At 30.7% G+C, this 27452-nt stretch overlaps 2 protein-coding genes across 7 annotated transcripts; both read right to left on the minus strand.

Moving 5' to 3' along the window:
• Nucleotides 1-2522: 2522 nt before the first annotated feature.
• LOC113849060 (phosphopantothenoylcysteine decarboxylase-like) lies at nucleotides 2523-6024 on the minus strand. Of its 4 annotated transcripts, XM_027478646.1 has the most exons (4): nucleotides 5903-5980; nucleotides 4836-5203; nucleotides 4024-4297; nucleotides 2523-2873 (listed from the first exon to the last, which is right to left on the minus strand). In XM_027478646.1, exons 2-4 carry the CDS (start codon nucleotides 5178-5180, stop codon nucleotides 2836-2838), a joined length of 657 nt encoding a protein of 218 aa, XP_027334447.1. In that variant the 5' UTR covers nucleotides 5181-5203; nucleotides 5903-5980; the 3' UTR covers nucleotides 2523-2835. The 4 variants fall into 4 exon arrangements, with proteins under 4 accessions (XP_027334447.1, XP_027334451.1, XP_027334449.1 ...); XM_027478650.1 differs by lacking the exon at nucleotides 2523-2873 and having other exon boundaries at nucleotides 3625-4297; nucleotides 4836-5167; nucleotides 5903-5984; XM_027478648.1 differs by lacking the exon at nucleotides 2523-2873 and having other exon boundaries at nucleotides 3625-4297; nucleotides 4836-5267; nucleotides 5903-5947.
• Nucleotides 6025-6684: 660 nt separating this feature from the next.
• LOC113849059 (putative acyl-activating enzyme 19) lies at nucleotides 6685-19477 on the minus strand. Of its 3 annotated transcripts, none has more exons than XM_027478644.1 (17): nucleotides 19063-19477; nucleotides 18125-18625; nucleotides 17750-17946; nucleotides 17125-17328; nucleotides 15719-16441; nucleotides 13822-14474; nucleotides 13129-13204; nucleotides 12945-13031; nucleotides 11960-12003; nucleotides 10374-10482; nucleotides 10219-10278; nucleotides 9025-9106; nucleotides 8856-8920; nucleotides 8712-8771; nucleotides 8352-8396; nucleotides 7208-7317; nucleotides 6685-7127 (listed from the first exon to the last, which is right to left on the minus strand). In XM_027478644.1, exons 1-17 carry the CDS (start codon nucleotides 19418-19420, stop codon nucleotides 6896-6898), a joined length of 3606 nt encoding a protein of 1201 aa, XP_027334445.1. In that variant the 5' UTR covers nucleotides 19421-19477; the 3' UTR covers nucleotides 6685-6895. The 3 variants fall into 3 exon arrangements, 2 of the variants coding, with proteins under 2 accessions (XP_027334445.1, XP_027334446.1); XR_003502066.1 differs by having other exon boundaries at nucleotides 6772-7127; nucleotides 8849-8920; nucleotides 19063-19474; XM_027478645.1 differs by lacking the exon at nucleotides 8352-8396 and having other exon boundaries at nucleotides 6813-7127; nucleotides 19063-19474.
• Nucleotides 19478-27452: the final 7975 nt, after the last annotated feature.

Consider the following 27452-nt stretch of genomic DNA (forward strand, 5'->3'; position numbering starts at 1 on the left):
ATATCCATTATCCACACCCCAACCATAAACTTTTGGGCCAAACCATGTGTTCCTTCACTTTTCAGCCAGGTGATAAGGAGTTAAGGAAACTAAATTTGTACTTGTGAAGCAAAGTTTGCCTTTATTAATGTAAATTATGATCTTGATTTAGTCATATTTTTATGTTTTTTTTCTTTAAAATAATACAGAAATTTATAACATATTTTTAGGCATGATGAATATAATTAAAATCATTTTTAATGTTTAATTAATCTTAATAATAAAGTATTATTTATTTAATTATATCACATTAATTTATGTTAGACTATTATGTGACGTTACATGTTAAAATAAACAATGCATAATTAATAAGTGGCTAAGATAGACTTAAGACAATGCCACGTGCCTACTTGTTTGAATAATTTATTGTGAACTTTTCTTAATGCACAAGTTCTTTTTTTCAGGGGAAGGTGGGAAGACATTAAGGGGTCGGTTGGAAAGAATAATTTTTTAAAAAATGGGAAAATGATATTTTTTATTAAAATAAATATATTTAAATTTAGTATTTTTAAAATTTATCATAAATAATATATTTTATTAATTTTTTAAAAAAATATGACTTTTTCTTTCTTGAAATTTTGGTAGCAAATATCCAGCTTAGAATTAGCTGGACGATGGGCCATAGTCCCTATATTTTAGCTAATTCCATGTTCAGTTCCAAAAAGAATTGTATCACCTCCAACAACTTTTATTTGCTTCTTCTTGTTCATAACTTTACACCGGTTATTAAATATTTATATCATTTAACATTTTTTTTTATAAAATATAAAATTGACAAGCATTTCAATATTATAAAACTTTATATTAAGGAAAATTTACAACACTTCGTCGTTACTTTGTTTTAATAAATAATATCTTTTTAAAATATAAATAAATATTAAAATTTGGATAATATACTTCTAAATATCTAAATTATGTAAAAATTGATATACATAAAAAAAATAAATATAAAATGGTTCATGATGAAGCGATAAATATTTATGTTTGATAATTGACTCTCTCTAAAAATCTCATTTAATGATTTAAACTGCATACACTTTTAAATAAAGAAAAAAAAATTATAATTTTTATCAATTTTATTAATAAAACTTACCATTAATCAAAATGAATCTTTATTTAATTTAAAAATATTTTTTCTCTCTAATTAGCAATTAGCATGACTACTAGTGTATTTAAATAACCGTTTATTTATTTATTCAATAATATCTTCATATTATTGATATAAATTACAAAAAAATATTTTTTATAAAATTTAAAAAAATATTACAATAAGTTAAAAAAAACTTAAAGTCGTATGCCATTTTCATAAATTTTAATGAAAATTTCTAAACGCATGCCTTATATCATGTTACTTGTCAACAGGATCTAAATTCTTGCATAAGCTATAGATAATCTGAATTTATAAGCTGTCTATATATATTTTTAACAAATACCCGTTTAAAGGTTAGTGACTTGTAATCTTAATACTCAAGCAAACATGTTGATGATCGTGTATAGAAAATGTATTTTGAATATAAAATTGGGACAATAAAATGATATTTCTTTAACTGTTTGATATGTTTCTAAGATGTGTACATATAATAAAAATAAAAGCTAAAAACAAAATAATTATATACAATACTATATAATATCAATGTTTTAATATTCAGAGATAACGGATGTGATGTTGCATTGATTTTAATTTAATTGATCCAAGAAGGAAAAATTAGGGAGAGAGGGAGATTGTGAGACATTTGGTAGTTATTGTGTGGTCCAAGTACTGATATGATAGTTATAGTAGCAGCAAGGCAACAAGTGACTTGTTTTTCACAAAAAATTGCAAAATGTTAATTGAAGAGAATGAGTAATTAAATAATTAATCAATTAATTTAATGTCTACTCGAAGAGGTAGCTGAGTGAGTCACTTCATTATGCATAGACAATCTCTTTGGTTTTGACAAAAGGAGTGGAAAGTCCAAAAGCTTCGCATTTCAATTTGTCTATACGATAAAAACATATTAACTTTAGGCGTGTCGGGACAATACATCATGATTACTATATTTATTGAAAGTTATATATTCTACTCAAAATGTTTGTTTGATGACATTTGGTTTCCATTTATTCATCTTATAATTTATGGTGAAGCTTCTTTATTGAAATTATAATACATTATAAGAAAAGAGAGAGATGCAAATTTTGTGTATAACAGAACTTAAGGATATGAACTTATCAGAATGTATACGAATTCATGGATTAAATTGACCTACGTTTATTCAAAGTAGCTTGTAGCTACTTGATCAGTAGAGCTTGTTTTTTATTTATTTTTTCAAATAAGTCTCCTAAAAATGATTTTTCATTCTTGCACAATCCCTCTATTAGTAATTAATGATTTGTTAATCTTTTAAATTATTTATCTATGTAACGTTTAACTTTACTGGTATAATATTACATGGAGTTAATGTGAATGATGAAAATATCACATCTATACATTTATTTATTTTTATATTCTATAATCTCAATTTAAAAAATTTTACTAATAAAATATGAAGAATACAATGATAATAATAGCACATCTAATCCATGTTATATCCTAATGAAATTATATAAGACAAGTCAGATATTATGTAAGCAAATAACATAATAAATTAACAAATTACTAATAAAAAGCCTGAATAAAAATAAAAAATGATACTTAAAAAACTAGATTGAAAAATATTAAAAGGAAGAAACCAAATAAAGAAAATCACAAATCTTTAGCCAACATTCTTCGTTATCCTGCCAGAAAAAGTTTCATTTTTTGCTATTAGGTGATACAGTCTAACATGTGCATACTTTGACTAACCCACCTCTTCGATCTGTTAAAAGAAATCATTCATGTCAAAAAGCAGGAGATACGTTTTCTCTTTTGGTAACTTGACGTCAATAGTAAGATTCAATTTTATAGCAAAGTACCTATGCTATGCATGCATCATGATTTGTTAAATCAACCACTTGGGTTAGTGCATATTGTGTTTGATTAAAATTGATAAACAAGTCCAACTTGTCATCACGTGAAGTTTTACTCAATGCCCACAAATATTTCTTCACCCAAAACTGGATCACCTATTTCATGAGAATAATAAGATGTTGTGTCTTGCACTCCAAACACAGGCATATGCAATTGCAATAATCATAAAGGACCATTATTCACTAGTTCTGTCCTTTTGAATTATTAAAGAGTGATCTCTCTCTTAACATGCACATAAAAAAGATAGCCATTTCTTTGGAGCAACTTTCACAATTTTTCATGCATTGAGGATTATCAAATACATGCTATAACTCATCCTACACATCAGGTGACATCAATATTTCAGCACCATTTGATCATTACATTACATAATTAGATTAGATGAGGTTTAATCCAGCTTACATTCACCATTCGACTTATTTGATGGACAAAACTTATGTTAAAAAAACATGCTATAACTGGTTTCCACTGATCATCAGTCATTCAGTTATTTCAGATGCAATGCATTAGTGTCAAAATTTTAGGACTTAAATGAAAAAGGGAACAAGATGGAGCGAAAACACAAGAAAATATATCCATCGAGACTATGAAAAATTGTGATACAAAACACCAACCTAGCACCTTCATTTATACTGAAAAGACAACTGAAAATTTGTTCAAGTATTTTGAGGTCACTCTCCAGACAGGGAAACAATCTTGTGTTAGCTAAAATTTCACATGAAATAATGCTACACAGGCACACATATAAAGCATGTATAAGAGCATAAACCTAGTACTTTGAATTAGGGAGGTATACAGGCATCACTATACGAGACATAAAGGACACTGAAGCACATTCCCTCTACGATAATATACACCACCTGTGATGGGGATATATGTAAGAGAAATACAGATGCTAAAAACAATGACACAATGGAACAAGAACAAGGTGTCAAGACAAGTCCTAGTATGCAATTCATACTTGTCCGGTTGTCAACATTGTTAGATATCACCATTACCTTGCTGAGCCTTTGACTCATAAAAGAGCCTTACAGTTGAGTAAATGGTAGAGGGTTCAGCCATTGCACCATTGCCGTAATCCCCGCAAGCTAACCTCTTTGTAACAGGTGGGATGAGAGAAATGCCAAGCTCATCGATAGAGATGAGATGCCGCTCTGTAAAAGGATTGTTCCACATAAAAGTGTTCATGGCTGGTGCAACAAAGAATGGCTTGCTGTAGTCCCAGGCTCGCACGATACATGTCAGTAGATTGTCACACAACCCTCCAGCAATCTACAAACACATATATTTAGGTTGCCAAAAGGAAGTGAAATTGCCAAATGCTTTATTTAGGAAAGCATAATATAGAATATAAAAGTTGAATAAGAAGGAGATAGGATAAGAGCAAGATATGGTCTTAATCTTATTTTACATTTGATGTGCACCAAAATAACAAATTATATGCATTATGTTATCCAATCTTGTCTATTTCTAACCCAGACCTACAGGATAAGCTTATAGGATAAACTTATCACGTCCTGTTGGTTAAACAAACTGAAAATACAATAGGATAGGAAAAGTTATTCTATGTTGTTATCTTATCCTGTCCACCAAGCATGAACATCCAAGTAAATCCTATAAAAGATGTATAGACAAAAACTGAATACCACAAGATGCATAAGAACACATCATTGTGCAAACAGGCCCGAACTGTATAAATTGGTAAGTCATAGACATGCCAGCTTGTTTAATTTAGTCTGTAGTAAATCATAGGTCATGATTTTATAATGTAAATGTGGAGACGAGACAAAATATGTCATCATTTAATTACCTTTCCAAGAGTGTTTGCCGATAAAGGAGCAATGACCATGATATCAGCCCATCTACGAAGCTCAATGTGAAGCACACTATCGCCTAGTTTCTTCCAACAAGACCATTCATCCTCATCCGTATATAAAATTACATCTTTGGGCATTGATGCTCTGTCAATAAAATGCAAAGATGAGCTCGTGGCAACTGCTCTTACTTCTGCCCAATCAGAGAAAGAATGACAAAGATTTGCAAATTTGACAGCAGCAACACTCCCACTAGCAGCAAGTAGAATCCGCGGCTTCCTCGGGGCAGCATCCAGTGACATATTCTCCCCTTCTGCACTTACAGGCTCTGAGCAGGCCATCACCCAGAGATTTCAACAATGATCTTAAACATCCATGATTCAAATACGAGTTTCAGCTCACTCATTAAAAACCTTCAAATTGGTACACTAAAACGCCTTTAGAGGACAACATATAGTAAACTAAATATTTGTGCCATATGAATGTCAATTTTGATTAGAGAATAGCATCAATAATATTTATGAAACTTTATCTATGCTTTGTCCAAGAAAAATTTCTTTAGCTATAAAATTAAAACTGCGAATATACACAACATAAGTCTCACCATAGTCATAGATAGCTAGTTCAACACCAATGACAATATCTATGGACTATTACCCTAAATTAGTTAAAAAAATAATAATATTTTCTACCATTCATGCATTACCAGGTGCGATATCCCTCGCATCAATGCAATGTATCAGATACCCCCACCATTACAAATTCATACAGATACCGAATTACCGAAGCTCATGCACAAACAGAGACCCCAAAGAAAAAAAAAATCAATTTTAATGGGGATTCCCAGGAAGGGAGAGGAAATCCTAAATCAAACAAGCATGTCCAAGGAAGAGCACAACCCATGATTTCTATACGCACAAAACCCGTAAACCGCACAAAAGATTCGATTTTTTTTTTTAAAAATTGATGGGGTCCAACAAAACGAAGAGAGAGAGAGAGAGAGAGGATACTACAATGCATGAATAACAGGAACAAAGTGAAAAAGGAAGGAAGTGGGATGAACCTGGTGAACGGGGATCTTAGCCTAACAAGCACAACAGAACAACCTCAGCAGGAACCTGACACCAAAACCCCTTTCATGCGTTGCGTTTGTCTGTTGTGCTGTCAGCGGGCTTCATAACTGTTCGACTCAGCCCACCACTCTTTTTGCAATCATAAAGTGCCGGATTAGGTGTTGATAAAAAAAAGTGCCGGGTTAGTTTACAATTTTAAAATATTTAAAAAAGTTTTAATTAAAATTACTCTTGACATATATTTTGAATACATTTATTTAAAAATAATTAAATCAAAATTAACTTTACTCATCTTTAAAATAAATAGATCCATTTATATTTAGTTAATATCAACTGTAATTTTTTTTTATAAATTTATATTTTATATAGTATATTTTAATTTATAAAATTCAACAAAAAAGGATCCATTAGCAACATGTATTAACGATTTTTTTTCCAAAATTCATTTAAATAGAATAAAATTTTTATTTTATGTCATCATTTTTTTCTTCCTTCTAAATCGGTTTTGGTCAAGATTGTTTTGTCCACTACTAAGTAGAAGTTAAAAAAAATTATTATCCTTTCCAGTAAAAACTAGAGCCGAGATAAAAATAAAAATCTTGAGTCAAATCTTATGGTGAATAGTTTTATATCCCCCCATCACGATTAGCACTCAATGCCTTTTCTATTCATTTCTTTTTTCGATTTTGTTAAAATTGATACTAAAAGTTGATGTTAAACATTTAAAAGTGTTTTATATTGAAAAATGATATTCAATATATTTTTATATTCTCAACATAATAAATATTATTTCTCAATATTTTTAATTACATAAAATCAACCTAAGGATGAAGTTAATATTTTTCAATTTTTTTTTCCTATCTGAGAAACTAAAGACAGCTTAAGCTCATAATAGCTTAGGTTACAGCGCCTTGAATTTCAAACTTTAAATACAGAATCAAAGCTCCTAATTAGAGTTCAACAAAATTTAAACTACATAAGCTTTAACTTTCATGTTGCTTTGAAATTTCAAGGGCAATACAGTGCAAATAATCATCCCGGCAACCAACAAAAATCCGGCCACCAATCATTAAAGGCGAAGAGAATATATCCCCTGGCAAGTTTAGCCTTGCAAACTCTTGCACATAGCGTGTTTGTTGATTTGCTTCTTCAGACAAATTCATGTCCACTCGAAGGAGGTGTATGCCTCCAGAACTGGAACAAATGCAAATTAACCTGAAAAAGAAAAAGGATTTCAAATTGATAGCTGATGAGTTGCAGTTGCTCTTTCAATTGAAAAAATCAACTAGGATAACCTGTCTGAAGAATGGGAGGCATCAGATTTAAGCTGCAAATGCTCGTCAACATAAGCAGATGCAGTAATTGGATCTCCAACATTGTATTGCCACAGTAGATCTCCCTCCTCCTGGTGTTAATCCAACGTATGGAAACAAAACAAAAATCAACCCAAATGAATAATTTTGAACACTGCACATTCTAACATTTTTATATTTCCCAGGACATCTCTTCATACAGAAGGTGAGAGACTAATTTCTTGATACAGTCAGGCACGAAAGGACCCATCCCAATGGCATTTTTCCCATTGATCTTAGAATCTAAAGACGGACCACATGCAATGAACCCTGACGCACACTCATCATATGTAGGACAAAGATTTAACATTGTTGTTCTTTCACAGTGAATTTGCCTTCGTTTCAAGAGTTAAACGAGGTAGCTTTACGAAGTTCACTAATATTAAAAATTAGTAAATGAACATTCATTCAACTTAGTAACAGTTTTCATCAGTTTTGTGCATGTTTTAAAGTGATAGAGCATAGAATAGATGTTCTCCAATACATAGTGAATATCAATTTTTAAACTGTCAGACTTAATACTACCGGCACATGGCAATACTTGAACAGATACATGTCAATTAACAACTTGAATAATTCAGCAAGAGGGATTATTGTAATCCCCTAAATGACTGGAAAGTAGGAACACCACAAGTCACTCTCTAGTCAGCAATGGCCAACATCAGGTGGATATGTGGATTCATCTCTACTCTTACTTGAAAGAGAGAGAGATAGAGAAAGAGGTGGGAGTGGAACACACAACAATAGCCAGCAGTAAAAAGATTTCAAGATTTTTTGTCCCCTTACCTGATCTTGTTTACTGAAAATACATAGCATATTAATATGTTATGTATATGTATGACAAACTATGAAACACAATGAATTGAATTGTCAAAAGGGAAGGGAGAGGGAGAAACACTGCCAATAACAAGCAGCATATAAACAGATATATAGATCCAGCAATTAACTTTGATCTCAGATAGGGAATATAAATGTAATAAAGTAAAAAAGTTGCTGATCATGAATCTAATACAGTAAAAATTAAAATCCACCAAAGAGATTATAAAAGAAAAAACAAAAAGAAACAAGTTTCTCTGTCAATTCTCACCAGTTTGAATGAGGACACACTTCCGCTTCTAGAGCATACAAGCACCTAAGGTGGAATAAATAAAATGATTACTAACATAAATAAATCTTTCACCAATTATTTAGAGCGATTGAAATATATTTATCGGATAACTATTATAGTATACTACTATCTAGACTTCATAAATAACCTTGGATGCACTGCAAGTTAACTAGTTAAAATTGAGTGACCCATTTCCTTGTTAGTTATTACCATACTATATCCTAAACAGAAACCAGCTTCTCAAAATCTTTTATTGGCCTTGACAAATGGACATGAAGAGGTAAGCGGAATATGAATCAAGTAAATGGCCATGTAAAATCCATGAAGAGATTGATGTACCTCATGAGGAAGAACAGAAGGTATGCATGGCCCAGCAAATATTGGACCATCAGTTGTTTTCTGAGAAAAATTCAGCAAGGAAGGTTAAAAATAATTCCATCCAGGAATATAATTTGCATCCATAATAAGGTCCATACTTCATACCTTCCAAACTAAGGATCCATTTGGATCGAATGCAAGAACATGGCCATCTACCAAGCAACATATTACTGCAACAGGAAAAAAAATGTACTGCAATAAGAACAAATAATGTATACAGGACATAAATAATTAGAAAGACAATATAATCAAAAGGCAAAGTAATAATACATACCAGTTCCACTAGGGGTGGCGGCAAGAGAACCAAACACAGGGACTTCTAATTCATGTAGCCACAATATAGTAAACGGAGAAGTCTGGATTCAATAAAAATTATTAGTCTGACTAAGGTCAATAACTCAATTGACTTGCACATGCTGGCAACTTCAACATTCAGCTACATTAACAGGTTAATGCATCTAATGTTCAAACTAAGGATTGATCTCAACTTAATACTAAGCAATTTCAATCATTACAATTTTTTTAGTCCATTTCAATTTGATCACTAGAGCTTTTGGCTGAAAACCTGCTTCACATAAAAACCTTAGCAAAACCAAATATATGCCTATCTATATCAGATTTACTACAGATCGAAGTGGATGAAATATCTCAAGTTGTGAACACCAGGCAAGCAACAAAATCCTAATTCCTAATTCTTTATGCTGTCAATATACAGGTCATCCTGTAAACTGACAAGATAAGAGGTCTAAGTAGACTTTAAAAACCCGTACTTTTAGTTGATAGGTCCTCTCTATTCTACCAATGTAACACTCTGGTTATGAAAAATCATTGCCTCTTCTTTTCTTCTTTTTTTTTTTTTTTCTGTTTGGTTCTTTCCTCTATGAATCTTTAATTATTGTCAGTTTGCAAGATAAACATTAAACATCAAACACCTTGCTTCCTCCCTTCCTTTCATTCTTTGTTCTTAGGCTCTTGCTTCTATAGGTATTTAATAGTTCAATTTGCAAGGTGAACATTAAATATCATATTAGTGGAGTTACTAACAAATCAACAGTTGATTCTAGGGGGGGAAGAAGCTGATATGCCTGAAAAAATATTTTAACAAGAAACTAAATCCAAAGGCTGGAATTTGGGTAAGTACAAAATTGAAGTCTCCCTAAAGAAATAAAAACTCATGCATGTATAGATTTCAGAATTAGTTAGGGTAGTTATTGATTTATTGTAGTTAGTTAGTGAAGGGGTTGGTGAGGTAAATAAATAGGATGAAAATGTAAGGGAAAGGACATTCAGATCTGTTATCATTTGTAAATTGAGTATTGGTTCTTTGTGAAAGAAGAATCTTTTATGAAGGGAAAACTCCTATTTTTGTGTTTCTTTCCACTCAATTCAATAAAATCTTTCGTTTTGTGTTACATTTATATTCCTGGCTCCTAACACATGCTTGTATAGATTTGAGAATTTATCGTACCGATATTGATATAGCTGTTATACGACCACCAGTAGCGGCTACATAAAGCAAGCCACGAACCTACACAACAAATTAGTAAAAGAAATTAAGAACTCAGTAGTAATCTTATTAAAACCAATATAGATGTTAATTGTCATTTAGAAGGGAAAATTCACCTCATCAATGGCAGGTGACCCATATATACTGCCTCCACATGGTAGCTTGTAGACACAGCAATGTTTTTTGTAGTCAAGAGCATACAAGTTATGATCATGTGAGCCACACCTGTGTAAACATTAAACCAAGCATACAACTTCAATAATTTCCAATCAAGCTATATATCACATCCTTTTAACATATAACAGCGATTCTGAGTTCTGACAATAAGACACATTGGAACAGGTAATATTTGACACACTATTAGACTCTTTGAACATGAACTCATGAGGCAAGAAATTCCACTCTTGCTTCTAGTCTAACAATTAAAACTTTTGTACTTGGTAGTGTTTGGTTTTTAACAACGACATACTTATCTAACAAGGACTCGATACACTTAGTGAAGAGTATTTCTTAGGATAATAAGTAATGCAACTTCAAAGACATTATTACACATGAATACTAAATGCATTTAAACACAAGATACAAGAACATACTATTTCCTAAGTACATTAATGCCAATATTTCTGTTAAGAAACTTAAGCCTAACTCACTCTCAAAAGTTAGCTCATAGGAGGATTACCCTAGTCTTTATAAAGAGTTTTCTAACTCTATTCCTAACCAATGTGGAACATCTTAATACCTCCCTCTCATGTTTAGGACTGGACATTTGATGTGTGAAATTTACAGGATTTGATATTTGCATAGGTGGCCTAATAGGATTGGATATTTGTGGGTAGTTCAACATTCAAACTGAATAGGCTGTAATACCATGTAAAAAACCTTAACCTTAACTCACTCGCAAATGCTAGTTCATCGGAAAACTACCCTAACCTTTATAAGAAGTATTCTAACTTTATTTTTGGCCAATGTGAGACATCTTAACAATTTCCAACAATTTTCAAAATAAGTTTTAGGAGAATCCTTACACCCTAATAGTTTTCCAGGTTTGACAACTTGTATTGTAAAGTGTGCATAAACTTTTCTTTTCCTTGGGAATATAAGTTTCTCAATCAAATAATTTATGAAGTATATTATTTTAAATTAAAAATAAATTTCATATCTGAATGCAAATTTGTAAATTGTACAAACTTTTAAAAAGCAACTTAGATGTGGTGGCAATCGATAATCATAAACTGATTGGTAGCCTGACATATATCTCACTAAGAGTCATCCAAATACAAACATATAATGTAAACACCACTTCATCTCAACCCATTAGCATGTCTTGTGTCCTAAAACATTAGAAAAAAAAATAAAATTGGAGCCCACAAGGAACAAATTTGAAAATTCCAGTGTGTCAGTTGAACTTTGACCTTCATTATTCTAGTGTCTTCTATTCCACTCCTCAACTATCCAAATGCCAAAAAAAGCATATTCAATGACTAAATTGTACAAGCAGTCCTCTAAAGGAACAATCTTACACATCCATCTCACCTACAAAGGTTCTATGTACAATGAAGATTTTAGATGCTAATTGCTAGAGAAAAGTTTCTGATTTTAGCAGTACTTACCTTAAAATGTTAAGTACTTAAATTAAATATTGCACCATAAAGAGTATGCATGATAAACTAACAATATAGAAAGAGAAGCATAAAAAAATTACCAGATCAACTGTCTGAATGTGTCTACAACTGGCTGTGATTTTACCTTCACAAGTTCAAAACATAATTAGAAATTGACCACAAAAGAGGAGGAGAGGGGTCAGATAAATGAAAAATGATTCTTTTAATATGACCATGTTTAACATAAAAAATTAGAGATAAACAAGGGAAGTTACAACTTGGCGGAGGATACTCCAAAATAAATAAAAAAAAATACAAGGAATGAAAAAAAAAAAAAAAAAAAAACCAACAATGCAGCCAGGTTGCTGTCTGGCTCTGCATATCAGAAATGAAAACTCCCTTGAAACAGCTACGGGTAGAATAGCCAAGAGAATCCATGAATAAAAATCTCATAATATGCTGCTCATTAACTAGTATACCAACTTATTTAAAGAAATGAAAAAACTCAAAGTCAATTTCACTCCACGCAATATTTTCAACATGAAAACTTAAAGGATCAAATATTATATGATTATTTCACCCAAGATTTTGTTTGGTCACTTCACTTTGAGAGGTTTTCACCGAATACCAAATATTTAGCTTTTATATAATATAAGAAAATGCTGAATTTATTATTATTGTTGAAATCCTACGTGAATTACAAATATAGCTCAAATAGAACTTATAAAGGTTAAAGCAATCAACACCTTACAAGCTAAATTTCAGAGTTGAGTTAGGCCTTAACCCAAATTTAAGATAGTATCAAAATCTGATATTAGCCCATTCTTGACTAAAACAAAAACTTGGGATTGATAACGTGTATAGTAAAAATTATCTTATGCCTATAGTTATAGTCTTTAGGATAGTGGTCATCCCACTACCTTGCTATAGTGTTTTTTGGATTGGCAACTTTGCAACACGATCTTGAGATTGATAACTATGGTCTGTAATGTGATATGTGTCTGTAAACTTGATGCAAGAAAATAGACACCAGAGAAACTCAAACAAGAAAGGACAGGAATTTGATAGGGAGTTAAAACTTGATACCTCACCAGATGTTTGGAAAATCCAACAGATGTTGCCATTCAAAAAATCAAGAAAATATATTTTTCCCATGTAACATCCAACAACAACCTAGAGAAAAGAAATATCATGCGTCAGAACAAATGGATAGAATCTTATAGTCTTATTGCACTGCAGTAAAATAAGATATTAACAACTAAAAATCAACCTGGGAAAAATCAGAAACAATTGCTGCAGTACATTCAATACGTCCTTCTAGTTTGATCTCCCACTGGACAGAACCACTAAATCAATTAAGTAGAAGTTTTAGTAATGCTAGAACAGAAAATAGACACCAAAAAACTTCGCTCTACAGTTCTAGCATTAGTACAGCAAATACATTTGCTGTCCCAGAGACTGAAGTCTCCTACAGAGAGTGTTCTCTGTCCACAAATTGCAAAGAACAACACAATTGCCTAATTACACAACCTACAATCAAATATAATCCTAAAACATTTCTGTCATTTGTTATTTTTCATGAAGACCTGCCATCATAGTTTCTAATACAGAATAAACACAAAATTGCTAATGCAAGATAACTTCTGTTCTATCTCACATACTTCTGATAATAGTTGCCCCAATCCATCACTGGATCTTTCCTAACCCACTTGAATGTCAGTTCCCATCAGATCTACATCACACATCAATCTGTACTAAAATATGTTTAAGTGCACAAGAAATTATCATGATGCCAATTGCAGAATTGGTTAAAATTAGATTAAAAAATGAGTTTTCGGTTGTATGCAAATTGTATATAATGAAAATGCATTCAAACACAAAATTTTGATCAAGTTTATATCAGTAACGAGAAGCACTAAGCAATGGATTTAAGCCATTTATATAAACTATGATCTATATTTACCTTCTAGCATTTAAGCAGAGAAATTTATGTGAGTGAGATCCAATGAACAAATAAATGTCTACGCCTTTAAACACAAGCATTGGTGAAGCATCAACACAAGATTCCATGCAAACTTTCCAACAATCTTTTATATGACCTCTGCTACCTCTTGGAACATTTGCAGACCAAGTTGTTTGGTGTGTATCAATTACTGCCAGCTTCCCTTTATGCAAAACCTTGTTGCATCGGCTAAATGAGGATGATAATAGATAAGGGGAATACCATGAGAACAATTCATCACCTTGTGATGCAACATCCGTAGAAGAAGAACCCATCTTTAAGCGTTTGGAAGGAAAAGAATTGTCATCATTATCTTCAGAAATTATTCTTGACTGAAGAGGACTAGAATTTTCAGCATGATTGGTAGAAACATGCTTATCTTGACTGTCTCTGTTTATTTGCAAGCAATTGTCCAGCCTGTTATGCAAAGAGCATGATCCTCTTTTTTGGAGAAGAGCCATACAAAGCTTAAAAGGACTTGGATAATAGTAAAGAAATCTCAAGTCAATCCCCAAACTATGAGCAACATGTGCAGCAGAAAGAGAGTTACCACCCATCATAAAGAAATCATCATCATTGCAAATCCTTTCAACCATTAAAGCATCATGAAAGGCCTGTTAAAGCAATAATCAAATCAAAATTCTTAGTTCTGCAGAAAAAGACTTCATTCAGTAAGTAATAAGTGGCTGAATCCAGAAGGAAACATACTATTAGTGGATAAAAAAATTATTGCATAAACAGTTAAAGAGTTAACATGCTACATGCATAAAATACACAAGGAAAATATAGAAGCAAAATAATGTCTCATTATATTAGAGGTCCATACCCCATTTCATTATTTTAATGCATCATAGATCACACAAAGGAAAGACATATACATTCAGAACAGTCACAAATTTTTTAAGGAAATTTTATTAGAGAGCAAAGGGGTGAAGGTGAAGTACAACTAGGAGAAGAATGAGGAATCCTCCAAAATAAGAAAACCAAGGGAAAAACAAGCAGTCATAGACATGTATTTAACAAAATGAACATGCTTGAAAAGAACTGAACAAGCTGACTTATAAAATAGTCCTTCTGAAATGAATATTGCCAACAAAGCCAATGTGGAGTCAAAGCACAAACCTATTATACCTTGTGCTAAAAACTTAATTAAGACTAGGGATTTGAGTTCAACCCATAACCATGAGGTCATAGGGGCCTCTAATACCATACCAAGGACCAAATAAACCCTAAAACTGTTTGGTGCATGCCCAAAGATGGTTTTTGTTTCTAAGTTCTGAACAATAGTGTCAGTTCAATCCCAATCAAATTATATACTGCAACAGGAGAGCTGCTAGCGACTTCCTATTCAATCTTCACTCTAATACATTGCAACCCATTCTCTCCATAAGTAGGGCAATAGGAAGCTTGAAATTGCAGGTTTGTATATTTACTTGTTTTTTCTTTCTCAAGGGTCTGCAGGCTTTTAGAGTAACTAACAGATACATAAAAAATATATATTAGGCAGACACAAATCTGCTATCCGCCCCCCTCCCCCACTAAATCGCCTTTCCTTTTCATTTGTTGCATTGATTACCAGTTGTGATAAGTTTTTCAGATGAAAGAGGCAGGCAACCAGACAAATCACAGCCTTAATTATATATTACCCAAAAAAGAAAAAAAAAAGAATTATAATTTGATATCTAGTCATGCATGCCACTTATTGTCAAATAATTTACCCTTTACACCATTGTTCATTTCCAATTGGGTCTATTTGATTTACAGCATATTGTTCAACAGAACAAGATCAAAGGAGATATTGTGATTTCTGTCCTAATGTACAAAAGATAATTGTCTATATGAAATAATGAAACAATACCTTTTTAATAAGTCGGAGAAGATTGCTGCAATCGATGCTACCAACCTTATCCTTGGCATTCTTTGTCAATAATGCTGAGCCAACCAACAACTCATAATTAATCTTACCACTAGGAAATGCAGGAAATGATTCCATAAAGATGAAACGGTTGGGAAGCACAACTGAAGGAAGTTTGTTAATCATCCAACTTCTGATTGCAGGTATTAATAACTCACCCAGTCTTTCCTTGTCCCTTAATATAATAAAGGCTTCAAGAAACACAAGTTCTGCTTGATTATTTTGACAAATTACAGCGGCATCATTTATATATGGATGTTCCCTTAGCAAGTTTTCAACTTCTTCTAAGGCAATACGCTGTCCATTGACTTTTATAATGCGGTCTTTTCTTCCAAAAAATACAAAGTCACCACTTGGCAACTGTCTGACTAAATCACCCGTTACAAAGTATAATTGGCTTTGGCTAGCATTAAGAGAATCATCACAACTGTAACTCCGAGGCAATTTTACAAATGCATCAGATATTGTATTAGATTCGTTATAGTAACCTCTAGAGATGCAAGAACCACCAACATATAGCTCTCCCTCATTCGATGAACCATTTTTTCCAAGAAGTATCACTTCACAGTTAGTAATGGGTAAACCTATTGGAACACTGGTTAGCATTTCTTCCTTCAAAATCAACGGTATCCTCTTGCAATCAAAATATATACAGTCACCAGAGACCTTAGTTACAAAAATGGAAAAGGAAAGAATTGCATTAGCCAATGATAATTATACAGAAGACTAGGAAAGTTCACTATGACAAGCACCATGGTAAAAACTCATGTAAATAAGTTACATAAGTTGCATTTAAAATAAGATTAGAGAAAAAGAAAACAAATGCATTAGTCAATGATAATGACACAAAGGACAAGGTGCAATGTAGAGCCTCATGACAAAATCTAATGTAAACAGCTCAAGTCACGCCAGGTTTCCCTGGGAGTGGGACTACTATGTAATGATTGAACAATTGAATGAGATAAAAACTTAGATTATATTTGCCTTTATGTCTTTACTAGAAGTTACTCCTCAAACATAAATTTCTTCCCCAATCTTCCTTCATATCAAGTTCCAAGTGGGTTTGGTTTTCTGGTTTACTTAAATATTAGTGAAACAACTATGTTTCCAAGTTATTCAGTCTATAATATCTAATGTACATGACTACACATAAGCATTGAATTCCAATAACAAAGCAAGAGGAAAACAAGATAGAAGCTAGGATATATTTTGAAATTACCTTCACACATGGAAAAGAACAAGCTATATCAAATTGGGTGTGCAAGAATGTTATGAAAGGGACCAGACAGCAAATGCAAATTATGAATGTTGCAAAATTTCAGACTAGAAGGATAATCTTCTGCTCTAACCTCAGTACTTCCATATAAATTCAAGATGGAGGTCTTTGGTAAGATAGTTGAAATCATCTCCCACAAGGTCAAAGGAAAAGTTTCACCACTAAGCACAAGCAATTTCAGTGAACTTCCAACTCGCATGTTAGCATGGGTTTGCAATCCAGGAAGAATGGTCCTCATTAGTGATGGAACAGCCGTAAGCCTATTAACAAAATATGCCTACAGAAGCATTTAATATAACAGGAAAAGGTAAGAAATTAAAAGAAATATAATTTTATTTTATTATTAAATGATAGTGTGATAGAAACTAATAGAATACAGAATGCTTCTCAAACATGTGTCATATTTAAAATATAAATTACAGTCTTTATGAAAAGTGTTCAAGTTATATCTATACACATATAAACATTGCAAAACAGTGTTTCCATCAATATTACCGCAAACATAATATGTATTTATTTGGCAATACAACAAGAAAATTAAACCCCCAAAGGTAATATTCATGATAAGCGTTGTGCTAGAAGGGAATATAAAGCTGCATTTCTAGCTGAAAGGGAAATAAGAATTCAATAAGTTATCAAAGAAAAAGATAACATTGGTGATGCATAAATCACCAAAGCACAATAAGGACCTACCATACCTGCAGAAAATCTATGATAGAATATATATTTTCTTTTAGCTCATTGGGAGGAGGAATAACTAGCACACAAGCAGTCAGAATAGCACTGAGAAATTCTTGCAGGTGGTCAATGAAGCTAATTGACGTCTTAAACAACAGTAGTTCCTGCCCACTTAAAGGATACATTCCTTGCATCCATAAAAAGCGATTTGAAAGACCTAGCAAGAATGTAAAAGTAAAACAAATTGTAACATAGTACAGTACATACGATATTCTTCTTCTAGTGTGTAGCACAAAAATAACAAAAGTTGGAAACAAACAAGGGCACAATGTAACATTTGAGTAAATAAATCCTGTTTTTTATAAGCATAACAATAAACTACAGTAACAAGTTACCTTGTTCAGTGCCACACACTCCTTTAGGCTTTCCAGTTGATCCAGAAGTGTACATCAGATAACAAAATGATCTCTCCTTTTCACTGGCACAAGGCCATGCCAAATCTGCTGGATAGCTACATTCTTGACGGTTCTCTTCAATGGAGTAGTTCAAAACAGGACAATTAACTGACTTTAGCAGCCAATGCGATAGATCAAGCTTGTCCAAATCACTTTTACCAAATGAGGATTGGGACCCTATAATGAGATCAACATTTGAAGAAGAAGCAACTGACAATATCCTTTCGTTTGGCCAAAACGGGTCCAGAGGTAGGAAGGCTTCCCCACACCTCAGTACTGAAAGAACAGTAACAATATATTCAACAGAAGGAGGCATATAAATTCCCACTATCTTTGGCCTATACTCTTCGCTCGATTCAATCAATGCCTCTTCACTAGGCATGACAGTTTCCAAGGATTCAGGTGTCTGTATTTCCTCTTCACAGTCGACACCATCATTACCTGAAGCAGAATACAGAATGCCAATGCAACATCAAGCACAATCTTTTCCCCATTCCAACACATAAAAGATTAACAACGGGCCATTGAATAACAGTTTTTCAGTCATTCGCAAAAGCTTCTGAAACACATATATTGGAGAAAATTCAGAGACTATATCAAAGATAAATTTCCAATCATTCTTCGTTCACTTTCATAAACATTTCCTAATTTTTTCAATTTTAAAATGAAAAACTACCCATTCCCTTCCTTTCCCTCCAATCTCCACCAACCAAACATGCCCTAAAATAGCTTCCGCACTCTAATAGACGTTATGTCACGCGCATGAAAATTTTGCACGAGAGACTCATTCCAACATTGCCATTAAGAAAGAAGTAGTTTACAGTCACAACTAAAAACTAACTTAACAGAAAATTTCCATTATGGAGAGAATAACAAACCTTGAGGTTGGGCTGTGATCAAGTGGGGGTCATCCGCACCAAGCAGGATAGAGCGGAGGCGGAAGCTGAGGGAACTAACAGCGTTCAAGAGATGAGAATAAGTGAAGGAACGGTCCCCATGGTAAAGTGGCGGTGACGTGGATTCAACGCGCTTTTCTAAGAGCGTGGTAATGTCTGCATTGAAGTTGGGCGAGGAAGGATTTTGGCGGCAAAACTCTCTGGAAAGGTGAGCGACGCCTGAAGCATGAACCACTGCGATTTTGTTAGGGTTTGCAAACGCGATTCGGACGAATTCGTGGGAAACGCAACAATACGGAGTGTCTCTCTCTCCTTCTCTGCGTTCATCGTTATCGTTCATCTGACTATGGACTGAACTGAACTGAACTGAACTCTGTTCGGAGGACGAAAGAGTAGAAATAATGGAAAGAAATTGTAAAAACGAGATATAGAAACAAAAGGAAAAGGATAGAAGTAAAAAATAAAAATTAAAAATTGCGAGTTGTCAAAATAAGATATTAATTTATTTGACAAATAGTATCGAAATTGTTTAAATAATTTTATCTAAACTTTTCTTTTAAAAAAATATTATAACTTATACTCTCTTATGAATAAATTTACATTTTTTATTTGCATTATATTATAAATTTGAGTAAAAAAGACAAATAAGAAGAAGTTTAATTTGATTTCAAGAATAAAAATATGAAATACTTTAATTCTTTAATATTTCAATATTCATTTTAGGTATTAGTGAGTTTCTTAGAAATTAAGGTAGGATACAACTTATATTTTACAAATCAATCATATGCTTAAAATAAGGGAAACTGATCAAAGAATTAAACGCCTATTTAGTTTGTGAAAAAAAAAATATTTTCTGTTTTTATTATTAATTATAAACCTATAGTTTGTTATTTTATTTTTACAAAGGAAAAAAGTAAAAATAGAAGAATAAGTTGTAATTTTTCAAAAATTTTATAAAATAAAAATATTTTATGAAACTAAACAATACCTAGAGTGTCCTAAACTTATATTAATTTATGAAAATAGTGTATCACTCTTATAAATTTTTTAAATTTATTTTCATAAGTTTTTAATATAATTTATTAAAATAAATTGTTTTAAATATATTTCAATAAAATATTAAAATAAATTACATATCCAAATAGTGAAAATTTAATAGTTTTTTCTTTCCAAATATCAAATGGTCCCTATATTATTCAAGCCTCTTGCTTAAAAAACTTTTGCTCTTTTAATTTATTTAAGAGTTATTTGGGAAGAAGAGTTTTACACTACCGGAAACACGCTTTATACAGAAGCATAATACAAATAGATTTTTTTTATCTGCAAAACTAACAAATTTATAGATAGATATTCAATTTTATTTTTTTAGAGAAATTTGTTTGTATTACAAATAGAAAAAATCTATTTGTATTATCCGTCAATATTACAGCCCGCTATTTAGCGCGAAAACTCATAAATAGAATTACAGATAGAATTTTTTGTTTATAATTTGAAAATTAGTGAGATTTCTGGAGTGAGAGTTATAAACAGAAAAAATGTGTCCATAAATATGACTATTTTTATCGATTTTTCATTTGTCTATTTATAGATGGATTTTCCTGTTTGTAATAGTCTTTGGTAGATTTATAGACGAAAAAATATGTATGTAATTGAACCCTTAAAATGCACTATCTCATTAAATCATTTACAGATAGAAATTAAATCATTTACAAATGGATTTTTTCATATGTGTGAAATCCATCAAAATTGTGCCTACTCCTTCTTCTTCTCACTTTTTATTATTTTTTCTTTCTCTCATCTCCCTGTCTGTCTCTTTCTAGCATTATCAGTTTTTTGACCTTTGTAAGTGGCTGAAGCATTCATTTAAAAAATAATTTGTATCATTGAGTTCTTGGTATGATACTCAAACTTTTAATCGGTTTAGTTTTTTAATTTTTGATGTATAATAGATACTAAAAATTTTTGAGATAGAGTTGTATGACTGGAGATTGTATGACTGGAGAATGGGCGTAGAGGTTCTTCCCCGAACCTGATTATTGTGTGTTGTGGAGTTGTTTGTGCTTGCGGAGATTGTAGAATATGCATGTTGTAGAGTTATAAAGGGATGTGTTCTAGAACGGTTTATGATTGTGATAAGTATATTTTTGATACATTAATTTATAATAGATTGTTATATAATATATAGCTTATGTGTAAAGGAAATTTAGATTTTTGTATTAAGTACATGTAAAGAACAAGACAAGGAAATATTCATATATTAAAGGAGATTCTGCCAAAATTTACATTAAAAATTTATTGTATTAAGTGTAAACAAATATAAGGAAATATTCATATATTAGGAGAGATTCTGCCAAAATTTACATTAAAAATTTGTTGTATTAAGTGTAAATAAATTTGTTGGGTTGACACACGATCTTAGGCCACATATGTAAATCATCCTTATTAACACTATATGTTAATTATTAATGATTTATTAAATAGTTCTCGAGACTGATATATAATTATTTGCATTAAACTGTAGGATGAATATGTTCAAAGGCTCGATGAGGCATCTTCTCAAGATTCAGAGTTAGTTGATAAAGATACTATATGATGAGAGACGGTGGATGGTCTTTATAAAGGCCGCATTTATGGCATGAAAAGCCGTTTTGTAGACTTTAAGTCCTCTGTATCTGTCACCAGAGATGCCCTTTCTCTTGCACTTGAGGAAATAGAGAACATGGTTTGCACTCAAGTTCATGCCCTCAATGAAGAAATACAGAAGCAAAATGAGGAGATATGGAAGACCAAGGAAAGTGTATGGGAGAAGAAGTGAGCAAAGAAAATAGAGAAGAAGGTGGGCTCCAGGATGTAGAGAGAGGTGCAGCAGCAGCATATGCAGCAGATTCATGCATACTTTGACCTTATGAGAGCAAGCAGTTCTACACCTCTCTTCCTCTTCCACTAGCTCCAATACCATCAATCTTCAGTTCTACACCTCTCTTCCTCTTCCACCATCTCCAATACCATCAATCTTTAACTTCATGCGTCATTCCTCCTCTACTAATGGTGATACTTTTTTAGAAGATGATCACGCCGATTATTAGTGATATATAATGTTATTTTATTTTTAACATTATTTATTGAGATGTTTACTTTTCATTTGTAATGACATTTTAATTTTATATTTTATAAATAATTTTTAATTTTAAATATATAATTTTGTAGTTTTTATTATGTTTATAATTTGTGATAATTAGGAATAGTAAGAAATAATTATGTATATACAAAAATAAAAAAAATTAAAATTTCATAAATAGATTACAAACGGATTTTTCTATCTGTAATTAAAGGTAGATTTTTTCGTCTATAATTTACAGATGAATTTTTTCATTTGTAACTTAAAGACGAATTCAAAAATCTGTTTGTAATTATTTACCAATGCGTATATTACAGACGAACTGGAAGAGTCTGTAATTCTAAAATTTGTCTGTAATAATTAAAAAATATGTCTATATTTACAGGTTTTTTAGTAGTGTTAAAAAGAAAAAAAGAAAAGAAAAATTTTAAATAAATATATTTAAAATTAATATACAAAGACAAAAGGAAATATAAACATGTTAACGTATGTATTTTTTATGCAAGATATTAAGAAATTTAAAAATTTACAATAAAATAAAATTGTGAACAAAATTGATAATAATAAAACTTACAAACTGATTGAAATAGCTTTCCTATTCAAGATTTGACAATAACTTTTAAAGGAAACAAGGTAAAAGGTTGTTTTAAAATAAGAGGGATGAGATAAGAAAGTTTTGAAAGATAAAGCTCAATATTTCTTCGATGCCTTCTCACAAACGTTATACTTATATAGAAATTGTTAAAATTTCTTACAATAAATGCTCTTATAACTTTAAGTAATAATTATGTAAGATAATTCATTGTTGAGAGATATTTTGCCAACACGTTCTTTTACTGTTTGATAGCGCTTTTACTGTTGTTGGATTTTATTAATGTTATTGTTCATGCATATACTCGTGACACTTTTACTTTATTGCAAAAGTGGAAAGAAATCAAAACTATTATCTTCATTGTTAAATAAGTCATTAGGACTGTTTTTCACTTGTTCATTTTTTTTTGGTAAATTTAGATTAGGAGATAGTTGTGATACTAGCTTTTGTAAATTCTTGTCCAATTTTGCTGCACTTGTTGATTCAATAAGTCAATTTTTTTTTCTAAAAATACTGCATCTTATAAAGAAGATGGAGCTGATTTGGTGTTATTGTATTATTGCTACTAGATTGAACTTAATGTCCTATGAATAATAAAAGTTATTTATTTATTTGCTCTTTACTTAATAAAATAATATTAAATTTATTCCATTATTTATCTTATTACCCAAATAAGATATTAAATAATTTGATTGTTGTGTATTTTTGTTAAATTATACTCTCAAGAGGTAATACAAGCTATGTCTTAGTGAAATAAGAAATCAATTAATATCATTCTTCAAAATTTATTTTTGTAATTAAGTATTAAAAGTTCATAAAAGTTTCTACATCAAAATTTTAATGAAATTCTCTTTTTAAACTAAAAGAATCAAGAACGTTCATTAAGTTTTATATATAATATTTTATTATAATCTTCAATATAATCAAAATAATTATATTATTAGATAGAATATAAGATAAAAAAAACTTTTATATTTAAAGAGAAGTCATCTTGTTATTATAATAAAATAACATTTAAAATTTTTACCTTAGAAAAAGTAATATTTTTTTTAATTATTTTTAGCTTGTTAATTTGATAGATATTGAATTTACAAAAATTAAATAATATTGCTCAATTTTTAAATAATATTTTAACACAAAAGTAAAGTAAGTCAAGAACACCTTTTGTACAATCTCTTATCTTATTTTTAAGAAAAATAAAATTAAATATTCAATTTCCATCACAATTTAGATCTTTTTGGAAAAGATTTGTGTTGGAATGAAACTAGGGGTGCACATTTTCTGTCCTCGAAGTTTATAAAAACAAGCACATCCCAAGATAATCATTAGCTAACAAAACAACGTCATAGTTGTAGTGAAGGACACACAAAAATGTTTTCACACATTCATTAGTTGTCGCTTCTCGATCAACCATTTATGGGTCAATCCGTCAATGAAGTTTGAAAGAATCTTAAGTTAGATTTGAATTTACGTGCTGCACGAATCGTTTGTTCAGACCTAAGATTCATATTCGGGTGGCCTCGTGTTGCACATGCTATAAAAATATCTGTAAAATGCGTGGAAGTTAGATGCATTGCAAAAGCCGTGAATTTATAATTATTTTTTAAATTTTAAATAAGAATTTATTAACATTATTTTTATTATAAATTTTAATAATTTTAATTTTTAAAATTAAGAATAAGTAGCTAATAATAATAAAATTTTATTAAAAATATTTATTATATTTTTATAATTTTATTACAATAATTATAGATTTTTTTATAAAAAAAATTTATTTATAAATTCTTAAACTTAATCTTAAAAATTAATATTAACAAAATCATTTTATTATAATTATAAAAAAATATTTATTTTTAAATTACATTAATTGTTCAATTTTTAACATTTTTATTTATTATAATATTTAATATTAACGAGATTTTATATAAGTAAATATATTTAATTTCATCATTTAATATTATAAGTATTAAATATTTTTTTAAAAAAAATTTGATGATTAGTTTTTTTTATAAAAATAATATAATAATAGAACTTAATTTTAATAAAAAAAATAACCTTAAATATTATATCTAATGTTTTAAAATCAATATATTAATTACTTCTAACAAATTTTTCATTTGTATAATTTAGTCTGTGCATTGAGAGACTAATTGCAAATTGCTTTGCTGATATTAACCAACGTTTAGTTTATATGCAAAATTAATTTTCTTGACTTAAAAAAAAAACAAATGTTTGGGCGAGAGCCATGACATCAAAATTTAATCATGTACACTACGAAAATATAATGAGAGAAGCTTTTTTATTTTGAAAATAAAACCGTTTTATTAGGTTATTCTAATATCCTCCCTTCTTTTGTAAGAAGTAAGATAAAATTGTCTTTTTTAAAAGTTTTTAAAAATTGTAGACCATTGATCAAAATCGGATGGTTAAAAATAAAAGATAAAAAATCGGTGATACAAGTTACATTTAGAAAGGGTATATTAGTAATTTTGGTACCTTTTTATTCAGTTCCTCTTTTTTGTTTTCTCCCTTTTCTTCTTCAGCATTAATAACATAGCTTAGACTCAGGAAAAATATGAAAAAATACTAAAAAAAACTAGAAACATAAATTAATATTTTGTAGGTGCGTCAACAAGTTCTTATCCTTATTCATGTTCTTTAATAAAATGACACATATGTTAAAATATGGTAAACATGGATTTACCAAGAATCCTTATCGAATATGTTTACGTTCTCTTCTTATCCTTGAAATACTACACAGTTTGCTTAAGAAAATCAAGATTTTGTCAAAAATCTACAAAAAGAATTACAATAAACTCATAGTCTTTCACATAGTCACAGCTCGTAGCAGACTTGAGATTCTCAACTTTATATCTTGGACTAATGGATAGATTATGTTGATTCATTTTTTACTTCATTTTGTGACTTGATTAACCATTATCTCCTTTATATGACGTATGATAAAGTATACAATAATACTATCTCTTCCCATGCCTTCAGATGTGCCCTTTTACGTTACTCCTTTCTACATCAGTTATCTAAGAAAAATCTATGTAGAAGTTGTATTTTTTTAATATATATATATATATACTTTCTACATCAATTCACTAAAAAAACTGATGTAGAAAATTGTTTGGTTTATATCTCTACTTTTTACATCAATTATTTGAGAAAACTCATGTATAAGTTACGTTTTTTTTTTTAAATATACTTTGTAAAGGTTTATTGTTTTGGTCCTCCAATTCAACCAATGTACAAGTTACTTATGGATGGACTCTTTTACAGCATTTGGACTACAGAGCCAATTTTAAAATATTAACTTTAACCTGCAATGTTGACGCTAAGTGTGTTTTCTAGATCGATTTAACTAGTTCACTGAAGTCATTGTCTCACAATCATATATTATATTATATTGTTTTGTGTGATAGAACCGATTTGTTATATGTATGAATCTTGTATTCAATTCAAATCATATTAGTTATAATTTATTATCCTCAATTTTTATTTGATATGACAAAAATAAAATTGTGGTCCATTATACTATTATTGATATATTATATTTAAAATTTTGAATTTGATATAATTAATATAAAATTATATCTGTATATATTTGATTTAAAGAAAAGTATATTATATAATTATTTTACATTCATATTGTATTAAAATAAAATTGATATTTTTTTTTACTTTGCACTATTTATTCACTACACACTGAAATTCACCATTATGTCCAATCAGTCTGGAAACATATTGACTTTTGTGTATGTCACTAACGTAAAGAGAATGAAATATAGATAGTTTCTACAATTGTTCACTACTTAAGAGATGTTAAATTGTGGTCACTATATAACAAATGTCTAGCAGACTTTTGCATCGGTTGTGTGATAAAACCAATGTCATTAGGTGACTACTTTTTATATTTGTGCATAGACTTTATTTGCATTGGTTGTGGCAAAACTGATGTCATTAGGCAACCACCTTCTACATTTTCTGCATGGACTCTCTTTGCATCGGTTGTGTGGTAAAATTGATGTCATTAGGTGACCACCTTTTACATATTGCACATGCACTCTATTTGCATTGATTGTGTGCTAAAACCATTTAGTGGCTTCCGCCCTATCCCTCACCCTACACTTTCATTTCTGTTGCAGCTTCCCCTGTTGTTTGAGGGATTAATTGATTGGATACCCGAGAACCAAAATCTTGACTAGGAACAACTTCTACGACGACAGGCGTAAAGGCATGATTATTTCCACAAATCTCACTACACTGACTATAGTAAACCCTTTCTCGTTGTACCAAATTAGAGATCTAATTTAAATGACTAGGTACAGCATCACATTTGACACCTAAGGAAGGTACAACCCAACTACGAGGTACATCAGCGAGTGTTACAATAATATGTAAATGAGTTTTGCCTGGTACAACCACTCTATTGTCCACTTCTAATAAACGTGATTGACCCAATTTTAGATCATCTTCTGGAATCGTATAACTGTCAAAAGTGAGTGACTGTTCATCCGAACTATTATAGTTTGAATACTCATAAGTCCAATACCATTGATGTCCAATAGCTTTGATAACAATGACTGGATCTACTACTACCTCATCCATTGAGTATAACAGAGCAAATGATGGTATAGCAATGAACATGTTTGCTCA

The sequence above is a fragment of the Abrus precatorius genome, unplaced genomic scaffold, assembly GCF_003935025.1.
Source record: "Abrus precatorius isolate BTA unplaced genomic scaffold, Abrus_2018 Scaffold9, whole genome shotgun sequence".
NCBI classification, from domain to species: domain Eukaryota; kingdom Viridiplantae; phylum Streptophyta; class Magnoliopsida; order Fabales; family Fabaceae; genus Abrus; species Abrus precatorius.

Bases quoted from the DNA above. Each gene is read 5' to 3' on its own strand.
- LOC113849060 (XM_027478646.1), bottom strand. From the start codon at position 5,180: ATGGCCTGCTCAGAGCCTGTAAGTGCAGAAGGGGAGAATATGTCACTG. The intron at 4,298-4,835 runs GTAATTAAATGA...ATGTGTTTGTAG, and splicing joins CGGCAAACACTCTTGGAAAG to ATTGCTGGAGGGTTGTGTGA. The intron at 2,874-4,023 runs GTAATGGTGATA...TTCTTTTAACAG, and splicing joins TGAGTCAAAGGCTCAGCAAG to ATCGAAGAGGTGGGTTAGTC.
- LOC113849059 (XM_027478644.1), bottom strand. From the start codon at position 19,420: ATGAACGATAACGATGAACGCAGAGAAGGAGAGAGAGACACTCCGTAT. The intron at 14,475-15,718 runs GTATTGTTTCAT...TTGCTTTAACAG, and splicing joins TTCTCCGACTTATTAAAAAG to GCCTTTCATGATGCTTTAAT. The intron at 13,032-13,128 runs GTTGATTTTTAG...TCTTTTCTCTAG, and splicing joins TTGTTTCTGATTTTTCCCAG to GTTGTTGTTGGATGTTACAT.